Source organism: Nymphalis io, chromosome 7, assembly GCF_905147045.1.
Source record: "Nymphalis io chromosome 7, ilAglIoxx1.1, whole genome shotgun sequence".
Taxonomy (NCBI): domain Eukaryota; kingdom Metazoa; phylum Arthropoda; class Insecta; order Lepidoptera; family Nymphalidae; genus Nymphalis; species Nymphalis io.
Genome location: NC_065894.1, coordinates 5,794,364 through 5,806,502, shown reverse-complemented (window position 1 = coordinate 5,806,502; position 12,139 = coordinate 5,794,364). Strand labels below are relative to the sequence as shown.

Here is a 12,139-nt window from a genome sequence, read left to right as displayed (position 1 = left end):
CAAACAACTTAACACCTAATTAACTTGATATTACTTCAATAATATTCTACATCAATAATCTGTTCTTTTGTATATACGGTATTATTGAAATGAGCAAGTATTCTATTTACACATTTTCAATAACAGTTTAGCTTATATATATTATTTTATAAACGGGGCCGGAACGACGCATTCCATCAATCTGTGATAAATATCACCCATGCAGTTACCATATACACATTTATAGGTGTTTGTTTTGCCCATCATAAAATTAAATTTGTTTGACGGAATATGACCGGAACGAAGTCTCATAAATGTCATACTATTTTTTCTGCTACTTTTAATTTTTTGAAACCATGGGTATGAAGTTCACAGACAATTGTCTTTTACCATATACTTTTATGTCGCGAACGTTCATCAAAATATTTCTGCCAGTTTTGTTTACATGTTTTCTTGAACTTATTTATAATTTCACTATGTAAAGGTATGCGATGATAACGAATTCCGTCGTGAACAGCTTGTTTTGCTGCTTTGTCAGCTTCCTAATTGCCAATATGTGAAGATATCCACTGGATAATTATTGTTTTATTTGCACTTTGACTCTTGCGTATGGACTCTAAAATATCATAGGCTATCCTCGAAAGGTCGAGGTTTACCGATCCAAGTGAAAAAATATTGTTTAAATCTTTTAAAACATTTACAGTTACGTTATTTTCGATAGACCTAGACTTTAGCACAAACTTACCGGCTAGATATTTCCTTCGGATATTTAAAGGTTGAAAACACAATTCGCTCTCCATGACATGTATCGGTGTAGTTCTAATAAAGCGGCCAATAACTCGCATTGACATTTTGTACTTTGTTCAATTTACTTAGGTGACTCTTTATTCCGATATCGTACAAGAAACAGAAACAGCCTGTATATTAGATCTTTTACCTCACATATTTATCTATTATAATCGAACAAAAGACTCAACATTGTAAACATCGTTATGACGCGGTGTCGAGCGCAGTAGTGATTAAACCGGTTTTGCAATCCGACAGTAACGCGTCTACAATCAGCAAGCATCTTTGCGCGAATGACCTCTACGCTTGTTTATCATCCAATACATATCATATGTAGTGGATGATACTGTGTAATCAATTTTACTACATAGTAAAAAACATCCCTAAGTAAGTGGTGCATGTTATAAATATACATAAAGCTCTCTTTGGTAGAATAGAAACCGTTTCAATGTCGGTATTGTACTAAAAGTAATAATTCGTAGAACATACTATGTAAATAAGCAAAATATGGTAGTAATTTCGTAATATTTATATCAGATAGTTGCCTTACTTTTCTAAATGTTAGCTGAAAATACTTCTTTCTTACAATAGATAAAGCAAATACTACGTTGGTATATTGTTTTTTAACATATAAACTTGTGAAAACTTGGGTTTTTTAATGTCAATAATAGTACCATTTTTAATATAAGCTGTATTATATGTATCAAAATTATAAGTTTTGTTCAAATTGTATAAAAAAATGCAAGGCATCTGTTAGAGTATTTATATAAGTAAAATAATGTTCTTCCCAATGTGGCACCAATGCGGATGTGTCATGACACGTCGGATAAAATTTCCTTCATCATGCAGGTTTTCACTCAATGTTTTCCTTCAAAACCGAGCGCAAGATGAATAATTATAAACACAAATTAAACACATGAAATCTCAGTGGTGCTTGTCCGGGTTTGAACTCGCAATTTTAGTTAAACAATTTTACTAGTCACCACAGACTGGACTCATAAGATTTATGTCACATGTATTCTAGCCGAGCCGCTAGTGGAGAGGTCATCAAACTACTTTGAATAATCAAATGCACGTATTATGTATTTATAATTTAAAATACCGAAAGTATTTGCCATCCGTGTGATCTAATAAAATTGTAAGAAAATTAAACTAAATAAACAGTTACAATAATACATGTTTATTAAATTTAATATTAGTTATAAGTTATATTGATTCATTGCCCATCACTCCCAATAATATTGACAGTAGCAACACTCAATAACCTTTTTTAATTGAGTACGGCATAAAGTTCCCTATTAGAATGTATCATGCAAGGTCAGTATGAATCACTTACCAGAAACGCACGGACGAACGCGCTTGCTCCGTAGCTCTAAAAATAATGTACTCGAATACATTACGTATAGCGATATTACTGATAATACCATTTAATGTTATTTCACTAAATATTCTAAGCATATTACCGTACCATGGAAAGAGTCATTTTTTTGTATTTAAAGTGTATTTACAAGAATTAGCCAAACGAGGCCACAATGTAACAGTGATATCACACTTTCCACAAGATGACCCGCCGAAGAATTATCATGACATAAGTTTAGCGGGAAGTATCGATGCTATTGAAGATAATTTACCGTTTCATAGATCATTCTTTAGTATTCTGGAAGTTGGTATATATTTAACGAACTCAGGAAAAGTGAATTGTGATATAATGCTAGCTAATAAAGATGTACAAAAACTTGTTAAAGATAAACCAAAGTTTGACGTTATTGTTGTGGAACAGTTTAACAGTGATTGTGCTTTGGGTATAGCTTATAAGCTACAAGCGCCCGTCGTTGGTATAATGTCGCACATTTTAATGCCATGGCATTACAACAGATTCGGTATTCCGAACAACCCATCGTTCGTTCCCTTCCACTTTCTGGAAGGGGGAACGAAACCTACGCTATTACAAAAAATTCAAATAACTATTTTAGATGTTTATTTTAAAACAATGTTTTATATATTTAGTCAGAGAAATAATCAGCAAACACTTGCGCAATATTACGACGACATACCTCCCTTAGAAGATTTGGCTAGAGAAATTAAATTTTTACTTATATATCACAATTTTATTTTAACTGGTTCAAGACTATTCCCAGCTAATGTCATTGAAGTGGGTGGCTACCATGTAAAGGAAACAAAACCCTTAACCGGAGTAAGTGTTTAATTTTGTTACTATATCACATAATATATAAACAGAATTAAAAAGCGTGATCCTCATCTAACCAATATTTATAGGTATTTTTTTCTGCAAGCTATTAAAAATAATTACTTAAATATTAATAATAATTTAGTAGGTACCTATATAAAAACACTAGGCACAAACAAAACAAATAATAAAAATCGACAATCTAAAGTCAGTAGCTTAGCTTTATTATAATGTTGTTTTAGAAATCTTCTTCACCACACTAGGTATGTTTTTATCTCCCTAGAAAAAACAGCGTGTTAGCAACAATAGGTCATTGTAAGAAGGTAATTTTAAAATATCAAATCATCTACAACAATCATACAAAACAAATTGTGACTACTTAAAAGCATCACAGATAGTAAAACAAGCAGAGAACAAATATGTAGACTATTTAATCCTAAAATATTTTTTTTCATGTTCATTTATATTCAAAATTTGACTATAAAACGCTATTGCTTACTATACTTTACTGGTGGTAGGGCTTTGTGCAAGCTCGTCTGGGTAGGTACCACCCACTCATCAGATATTCTACCGCAAAACAGCAATACTTGATATTGTTGTGTTCCGGTTTGAAGGGTGAGTGAGCCAGTGTAATTACAGGCACAAGGGACATAAAATCTTAGTTCCCAAGGTTGGTGGCGCATTGGATATGTAAGCGATGGTTGACATTTCTTACAATGCTAATGTCTAAGAGCGTTGGTGACCACTTACCATCAGGTGGCCCATATGCTCGTCCGCCTTCCTATTCTATAAAAAAAAAAAAAAAAATATATATATATACGACATATTTTTTACGTTTAATTCGTTTACTATCCTTGCATTGTGATAATTGTTGTGCAAATATTTGTAAAGAACAAACTTACTAAGAAACTAATCGCGGGCGAGAGTCGGGATTTTTCGTGTCTTAAAGCCTGTTTTTGAGGAACCCGACTGGACTAATGTTGGAACTTATAATATTAGACCACAACTCGTTTTGATATTGATAAAAGGCATAGTCGTTTACGGAAACCTGTTAAAGATTCAATTGGTCATCACTATACACTCAGTGTAATACACTTGTGTTTGTGTGTGAACGCGAGTGTCCCTTATAGTAATGTTCAATCAGTGACTGTGTAAACACATTTTGTCCGAAAATCTCTGGCGGTTGCCGAGTTCCCAAACACGTTCGACATATTTCTATACACTCCTACACAATACTGCTAGAAATGAGTTCCACCAAAGCCTTATAGTGTTTAAGAAAAATAAGATGTACTTGTTTTACGTTTACTTACGTCGTTGTTTAATTGCAGTATAAGCAGTTATAGCCGCTGCACTAAGTGTAAACAGCTACGACAAAAGTTCCGACCATTGGGCCAGGCAAAAGAAAATGTTTAGGTTTGAACAGTAAAGAAATTAATGTCTGACATTTTATCGTAGTCTAAGCTCAGCTTTATCACTGCATGTGAAAGTGCATGTGGGTCAGACGTTGAAACTTGAAATATATTAAAGATATATTTATTAAAATACAAGTACAAGTTGAAAAGGAATGAATAGGAATTGAAATAAGTTACATAGAAAAATATATGTTATGGCCTACAACGTACTTCAATATGATTATCTAATAAGAGTGTAATTTTACTTTTGGAACTATTTAATCATTCAGTTTTAAATTTAAAATTAGTAATGAAAAACTAACTAGACTGAAATGAGTTACTCCAAATCGCAGGCCGTCGCACACACAACGATAATAGATACAAAAAATTCCCAAAGAAAACTAAGTTTTAGCGGCATGCACTTTTCTATATCTAAACTAATATTACTCTCTCCTAATAGTCTCTTCTCCTTTTTGAGGAGAAGGTTTGGAGCTTATTCCGCCACGCTGCTCCAATGCGGGTTGGTAGAATACACATGTGGCAGAATTTCAATGAAATTAGACACATGCAGGTTTCCTCACGACGTTTTCCTTTACCGGCAAGCACGAGATGAATTATAAACACCAATTAAACACATAAAAATTCAGTTGCCCGGGTTTAAGCCTACGATCATCGGTTAAGATTCACGTGTTCTAACCACTAAACTAATATATATATATATATATATATAAAACAATTTGATTTTTTGTATATATATATTATTTATATTATTTTACGTCCATATTGTTTAAAAGCACAAGAACAAGCTGCAGTGCAAAAAATAATCTGGAAAGTGCAGTGTTCCGCTGGGTTTAACTGGTACATTTGCAAAATGAATTCTTCTCTAAAGCCTGGCGACAATATATTTATAATTTTAAAAATAAATCATGATCATCAAGAGATTATATATTGAATATCGTATTCTACTTGAAATTAAAATTCGATATACCGAAATCAATACATACGCCTCACCCTCAGGTAATCTTTTCTAACTTTTAAGAAAATGCCACCTCCTGTTAAAGAAGGATTTCGAGCTTACTTCAAAACTATCTGCGAGTTTGTAGAGATGCCTGAATTTTCATCCTGAATTTCACATTCTTTTCACTTACTGCTTATTACATAATAGACATTATTTAATTAGATATAGTTTTTAAAAGTTTTTTTTTTGTTTTTTATTAATAAAATGAAATTAATTATTTAAAGGATTTGCTGAAATTCATCGAAGAAGCAGAACATGGTGTAGTATACATTAGTTTTGGCTCTGTCGTCAGAAGCTCTACAATGCCAGAAGATAAGGTCAAAGCTGTTTTAGAAGCAATCGCAGAACTCCCACAGAGATTTATATGGAAATGGGAAAATGAAAATATGTTATTGAACAAAAATAAACTTTATCTTTCAAACTGGTTGCCACAGGTGGATATATTAGGTGAGCATTTGCAGTGCTATAAAATATTAAATTCTACCCTCTCTTCCTCAATCCCTTTGCCTTAAATTCGACCTAAGGAGATGATATTTTATAATCAAAATTATAGTAGGTACTTGAATTAAAAAGCATGCGTACAAACTATTAAAAACCCAACAGACCAAAACAAACAAAAGACTGTCTATGTTAGGAGAGTACGAATATTTATGACTTCAGCGCAATCATTCAACGCAAAGTTAGAATGTAGTCACAGTTTATATTCATGCAAATTAAATTAAATGTATTGTGCATTCGAGTAAAATCTCCTTGTAAATAATTTAAGAGTTCATTTCAGATAGGATAGGAATTTGCATATGTAACTTTTGTAAATGGTTGAACACTATGGTAGCTATATAAGACAATGCAACAGTCATGAGTCAGACAAATATTTCTCATGTTAATTAATTGATCTGCTAAAAACTCATAATTACATATTATGTTAATTAAGTAAAATGTTTTCAGGACATCCCAAAACTTTAGCATTCCTATCACATGCTGGGATGGGCAGTACGACAGAAGCAATACATTTTGGAGTGCCAATGGTAGCAATGCCTGTGATTGGTGATCAGCCAGCTAATGCCGCTGCTATCGAAGAAAGTGGACTTGGAGTACAGCTACAGATCAAAGACTTAACGAAAGATAATCTAGTCACTGCCTTTAAAAAGGTTTTAGATCCGACGTAAGTAAGAACTAAAAATAGTATTTCTTAATAAAGTTATGAAAAACCCAATACCTATTTACAGAAAATAATTAATTTTAAATTGAAAAATACAATTTTATTTAATGTTTTATAAATACAAAGTATTTTTCTCATAAATGCACATTAAGACTACTTAATAAATACTCTTACAGGTTCCGAAAAAATGCAAAATTATTATCAAAGGCATGGCATGACCGCCCCATGCCTCCTCTGGATACAGCAATTTACTGGACAGAATTCGCTGCCCGTTATCCTAACATGACATTTAGGACTGCTGCCGCTGATATACCTTGTTATCAATACTATAATTTAGACGTCATTGGCATTTTTGCTATGGCATTACTATTAACAATATATATGTTAAAATGTATTGTGTTCGCGCTATGTAGCAAAAACAGAAAAACAAATAGCACAAACCAAGAACATCCTAGCAAGAACAAAAACAAGAAAAGATCTAAGCGTGAATGATCTTCTAAAGAAATAACTAATTATTTATATATGATATATGAAGAAATTACGAAGCCAAAATAAGATGATGAAATAGGATTTATCATTAATTAAGAAGTACGTATTAGCAAAATATGTGACTTTAAAAAAGCCTAATGAAACTTAATTCAATGGATGCTGTATTTTTTTACCTCGTATAAATTATTTTTGGTATGTAATAAAGTAACAAATAATTATGAGTAACTTTATTTACAACTAGCAAAACCCGCGGTCTATTCGAATTATACATATAAAATATTTTTATTATTAGGTAGCCCTAATAATAATTAAAATACTACCTAGTCTAAAATAAAAACATGGTTACTATGGTTTTGTTAACTAGCCATATTATATTAACTTAAAGATAAGCAGTTACTTTGAAAGACACTTCCAAATTAATTCCTTTGTATAGTTATTTAAGACTTAATTTTATACTTTTAAACCTCAAATTAGTTTTATTATGGGTTACAATTCCTAAATTTGCATCTTAATTACATTAAAATCTATCTATCTTTGATCTAAACTTTGATCAAAATATATCAATATATCATAAAAATAAACACTTATTATACATACAAAAAGTATCTTCATTTGTATAGTATTTTTTAAATTCACGAGAAGAACAGGCCATAAAGAATAATTGATTAATTTGATTTTGTGTTCTACATAATTTAGAAAATTATGGAGTTGTCATTTTTGGCATTTCATTTTTGATATACACGTTACAATATATTTGAATATTAACTATATTCAATAATCTAATCATTATTAAAATGTAAGATAAGCAGAATTCTGCTTCAGCAAACATGGCAAAAGAAAAAAAGCTTCATCTACCCTAACACCATAAAAGGAGGTAAGTTTTGAACTAAATGAAAACACCGAATTTTTAGTATAGGTACTTAACTTTTAAGAATAAATACGATAAATAATTTCTATTATTATTCTTTAGGTCGCCTATTTCAGAAATGGCGTGCTGTTGTAAGCCCGGTAGATGTAAGTCATTAATTTCTAGAATTTGAATAATTTATCTATTAGGTACTTTTTAAATTTTATATTTTAATCATTTGTTTTCTCTTTTCCTAATTATTGGTGTATTTATTTTTTTCCATCTAAATTTCTAATCAAATCCTCCGTCGATGCACTGGTCATCTCTCACAGCCATATTGTCTTTCATGTAGGCCTTGTCTTCGTATTATCATAATAATCGATTGTTTTTTTTTTTACTATAGCCAATAAATCTTCAGTAAGTTGTTTGGGTCGTTGCGACCTACCGAAACATCGATGTTTAAGAAAAGTCGAAGTCAAACCGGGTCCCATCCCGAAACATATGGGATGGCTCTACACAGCAAAGGATGCACCAGAACATCAGGTTCATGTTTTACCATAAAATATTATTTTTTCGCTTTATAGCATGAAATAAAGAGTTCCATTTTTAGTTGCGCTGCGGCTGGCGACCTGGACACATATCCTGCCAAGTTCTCAAAAGAATTGAACAACATAATTGCATGAAATCAAGTGACTGTCCATCGTGTCCTTCAAGTTGTTCCCGAACGCCATGTTCCAAGCCTTGTTGTATGCCGCCAAAATGTATAGCGGTTTGCCCCTCATCTACATCATGTTGCAAAGCTCCTGCCTGTAGCACACAACCCTTAATTAGGATCATAAGACATGGAGGGCAATACAGTATTTGCACTAAGCCTTCGAATGTCAGCAATGCTCCTTCAGGACCATATCCACTAAAGTATGTCTTAAATACAGACGACAATGACAATTTAACGACCGCAGCGAAATTCAGTGTGGAAGCAAAGTTCAACGATTACCATTTTGATTACACAAGTTCCCAGTCCTCATTCGTTTTAGACTTTACTCCTCCAGAACAGAGATGTCCAAAGCCATGCACAAAAAAGAGTGTGTTATGTATGACATGTCGGACAGAGAGTAAAGCCTCATATAAAAAGACTTGAGAAACATTCTAGAAATGTAATTGAATTATCAACAATTTATTGTCTTATATAAGATTAATAGTATTTTCCTTTTTTATATTTATTTTAAATGAACTTCAGTTGCACACTAGTTGATTTCAACAATTATTATTATAAAGTAATAAACTTTTGAATATGACTTTGTCCTAATCAAATTACCTATGACCCTAATAAATAATTATTACAGACTACAATAGAAATATTTTTATTTCAAGGATTTGGAGGAAAAAATATCCTGAAGTTAAGGTTTTGTAGATGTAATATACTGCATCTCATATGCCAAGCTAACGTAACGTAAATAAATTAAAAAAACTACTGCTGGGCAAAGCCTAGAGTTTTGAAAAGTTTTGAACCTTATTCCAACATTCCTCCATCGCGCAATTTGTTGATACAATGGTGGCAGGATCAAATATATTAAGATGAACCCATAGACATTTTACTGCTTTGCTTTAGCATATTCTTCAAACTTTCCTAATTTGAATCCTAAAGATCAATAGGGTGAAATATTTTCCCTATTCAGTGATTTAAGATTTAAAAATAATTTAGAATTGGTTTTCGCGCGCTTTAGTGATTGATGTTAACAAAAATATTCAATATCTACGCTTCCAACATATAGAAACGTAAATAAAAACTCATACAGTTTATTTCGGCAACTGAAACATGTCGTGCCATTATCAAAAGATTATTGTTCTAAAATTAACTTAGGTAGCAAAAACTACCAAGAATATGTCACAACAATCTTTCGTAGTTATCATTTCCAAATTTTAAAATAAATAACGTTTGCATCTTTTTCACTCAATTCTAAATTAAAAAGTTAAAATGTTTTTGTTTTATTTTAAATACAAAATATATTATTGTAAGAAATAGACAAATAAAAGGTTTACTAAAAAAATTGTCAATTGAATTACTACTAATACCACAAAATAGCCCAGTTCACACATTTAAATATAAAATATATATATATATATATAATACATAAAGAATACTGTTTCGTCACTTGACGACCAACAACATACATATTATGTATGAGAATATACCTATATATTAGTGAAGAGTGGTACGATAGTGACCATTTGGGTTTTAAAGCTACAACATTTGGAAATGTGACATACTCTTATGTTTGTAGCCGTGTTTCTTGTTCATATTTCAGCTCTAATAACTGTGGCATTGTATGAAATTATAAATTGTTTTGTATTTATTATTATTTTGATTATCTTTGAAAATCAAAACAGAATCAAAATATTTTATTCAACATGGAAGCATTACACTTACTTATTGATAGTCAAACTAGAAACTACCACCAGTTCGAAAAAGAAACCTAACATATACTCAGCCGCCCTTTAACCAGGTTTACAGTAGCCCTTTAGACTAAAATACAAAAATGCCTCATAGCACCACAGTGTAAAAATTCTTAGAGAATAGGATGCAAGCAGATGTTTTCAAAAAGAGTTTTATTAGCTTATGTCTGGCATTATAAATTTCAAATATTTTTCAATTGTAGTAGTTTAATGGTTTAATAAAATTAGGTAAGCAAGTGAATCGTATTTGATTCATTGTCTATACCTTGACTCGACACTGGGGTTTTGTAAAATGCATTGTCAAAGCAATTACTATTGTGAGTGCTTTAAAGTTTAGTACTTCTTTACTATAGTCAACTTTCTTTTACACTGGTGAATTCAAGAAGCAACAAAGATTTATTAATGTAAATAACCGAATGTTTAACAACATTTTATTTGACAACATTCAAACAAAAACACTAATAGAATAAATTAATACTAACATATATAATGGAACCTTAGCTAGGATTGCCAGATTTCTGAGCTAAAGCAATCATATTCTCATTAGCTATCATCTGGAATTCATGGAATCTCTGTGAGACACGTTGATTTGTTCGCAAATACTTGTCCATACAGTTGATTGTGCACTTATCCTGTAATATAAAATTAATATTTATTACTATTACATTAATATATTTTGTTATACACTTTTATTTCCCTCAATTAATACTTCCTAAGCTATGGTGATATACAGTTAATAGCCTGTGTATGTCCCACTGCTAGGCTAAGGCCTCGCTCCCTTTATGAGAAGAAGGTTTGGAGCTTGTTCCACCACGCTGCTCCCATGCAGGTTGGTGAAATACACTTGTGGCAGAATTTCAGTGAAATTAGACACATGCTTGTTTCCTCACAATGTTTTCTTTCACCATCAAGCACGAGATGATTTATAATGACAAATTAAGCACATGAAAATCAGTGGTGCTTGCCCGTATTTGAACCCATGATCATCGGTTAATATTCACGCGTTTACCACTGGGCCATCTCGGCTTGGTCATTGTGATATACTATTATTCCTATTTTCCACCTCAAATTAAAAATATGCTAAGAGGATGTATAAAAGTAACAAGAGGTAAGAATCATAAAATGACTTAAACCATTAGTGCTATTGAGGTATTTTTTTAATATAATAATTTTTGGGGGAAGTTGCTATTGTTAGAAATATTATATAAATTAATAGTAGTATATTAAAGTTGATAAATGGTTCCAATTTAAGATTTGATTTAGCAAATATTTTATAACAATTGCATAATAATATAACAAATAAAAGAAAAAGAAAATCTTGTGTCATTGAAGTATAATAAATATATATTAATTAATAAATACCTCAGAGGGTCGAAGATTTCTCGAAGTAAAGTCATGAATACAGTCATTAAAACAAAGTTCTGATAGTTTGTTGTATTGTACCAGAAATTCTTTGAACTGAAAAACATAGCACATTTTATAAATAATATAAAAGTGTAATTATGTAAAGGTGTTTACATCAAATTATGTATTTGTTTTAAGAAAACAGTAGATTACCGTTTTTATTTGATCCGCTTCACTCATCATTTGTGCTGAGGCAGCCATTTTTATATTTATGAATAAAAGTTTAGATAAATAATTGTTTTAAATTTTCACAGCCTATAGTTTTAGTTAGAGGAAAATTATAAACTATTTTTTAACTTACAGAATTGAAATTGAGGAAAATTTGAGGTTAGAAACAGTATTGCCAATTGCTAAGAGAAGAGAACAATTTAATAAATGAATAATAATATACTAAATTTTTTTATGACGAATATGTTACGGATGG

At 31.3% G+C, this 12,139-nt stretch overlaps 3 protein-coding genes across 4 annotated transcripts; 2 read left to right on the top strand and 1 right to left on the bottom strand.

Annotated features, from left to right (window-relative positions):
* Positions 1-2,100: 2,100 nt before the first annotated feature.
* Positions 2,101-7,228, top strand: LOC126769673 (UDP-glucosyltransferase 2-like). Its single transcript, XM_050488565.1, has 4 exons — positions 2,101-2,959; positions 5,587-5,809; positions 6,308-6,524; positions 6,698-7,228. The coding sequence occupies exons 1-4, from the start codon at positions 2,147-2,149 to the stop codon at positions 7,011-7,013; spliced, it is 1,569 nt and encodes a 522-aa protein (XP_050344522.1). The 5' UTR covers positions 2,101-2,146; the 3' UTR covers positions 7,014-7,228.
* A 493-nt stretch (positions 7,229-7,721) lies between these two features.
* LOC126769705 (keratin-associated protein 5-8-like) lies at positions 7,722-9,678 on the top strand. Of its 2 annotated transcripts, none has more exons than XM_050488623.1 (4): positions 7,722-7,884; positions 7,995-8,024; positions 8,261-8,400; positions 8,468-9,678. In XM_050488623.1, exons 2-4 carry the CDS (start codon positions 7,997-7,999, stop codon positions 8,993-8,995), a joined length of 696 nt encoding a protein of 231 aa, XP_050344580.1. In that variant the 5' UTR covers positions 7,722-7,884; positions 7,995-7,996; the 3' UTR covers positions 8,996-9,678. The 2 variants fall into 2 exon arrangements, with proteins under 2 accessions (XP_050344580.1, XP_050344579.1); XM_050488622.1 differs by having other exon boundaries at positions 7,981-8,024.
* Positions 9,679-10,728: 1,050 nt separating this feature from the next.
* On the bottom strand, positions 10,729-12,057 carry LOC126769712 (mitochondrial import inner membrane translocase subunit Tim9-like). Its single transcript, XM_050488631.1, has 3 exons — positions 11,869-12,057; positions 11,674-11,769; positions 10,729-10,943 (listed from the first exon to the last, which is right to left on the bottom strand). Exons 1-3 carry the CDS (start codon positions 11,914-11,916, stop codon positions 10,809-10,811), a joined length of 279 nt encoding a protein of 92 aa, XP_050344588.1. The 5' UTR covers positions 11,917-12,057; the 3' UTR covers positions 10,729-10,808.
* Positions 12,058-12,139: the final 82 nt, after the last annotated feature.

Coding starts and splice junctions, on each gene's coding strand:
- LOC126769673 (XM_050488565.1), top strand. CDS start 2,147: ATGTACTCGAATACATTACGTATAGCGATATTACTGATAATACCATTT. Junction 2,960..5,586: donor AAACAAAACCCTTAACCGGA/GTAAGTGTTTAA, acceptor AATTATTTAAAG/GATTTGCTGAAATTCATCGA. Junction 5,810..6,307: donor GCCACAGGTGGATATATTAG/GTGAGCATTTGC, acceptor AAATGTTTTCAG/GACATCCCAAAACTTTAGCA.
- LOC126769705 (XM_050488623.1), top strand. CDS start 7,997: ATGGCGTGCTGTTGTAAGCCCGGTAGAT. Junction 8,025..8,260: donor CTGTTGTAAGCCCGGTAGAT/GTAAGTCATTAA, acceptor TTTTTACTATAG/CCAATAAATCTTCAGTAAGT. Junction 8,401..8,467: donor AGGATGCACCAGAACATCAG/GTTCATGTTTTA, acceptor TTCCATTTTTAG/TTGCGCTGCGGCTGGCGACC.
- LOC126769712 (XM_050488631.1), bottom strand. CDS start 11,916: ATGGCTGCCTCAGCACAAATGATGAGTGAAGCGGATCAAATAAAAACG. Junction 11,770..11,868: donor AAGCGGATCAAATAAAAACG/GTAATCTACTGT, acceptor TATGTTTTTCAG/TTCAAAGAATTTCTGGTACA. Junction 10,944..11,673: donor GAAATCTTCGACCCTCTGAG/GTATTTATTAAT, acceptor TTTATATTACAG/GATAAGTGCACAATCAACTG.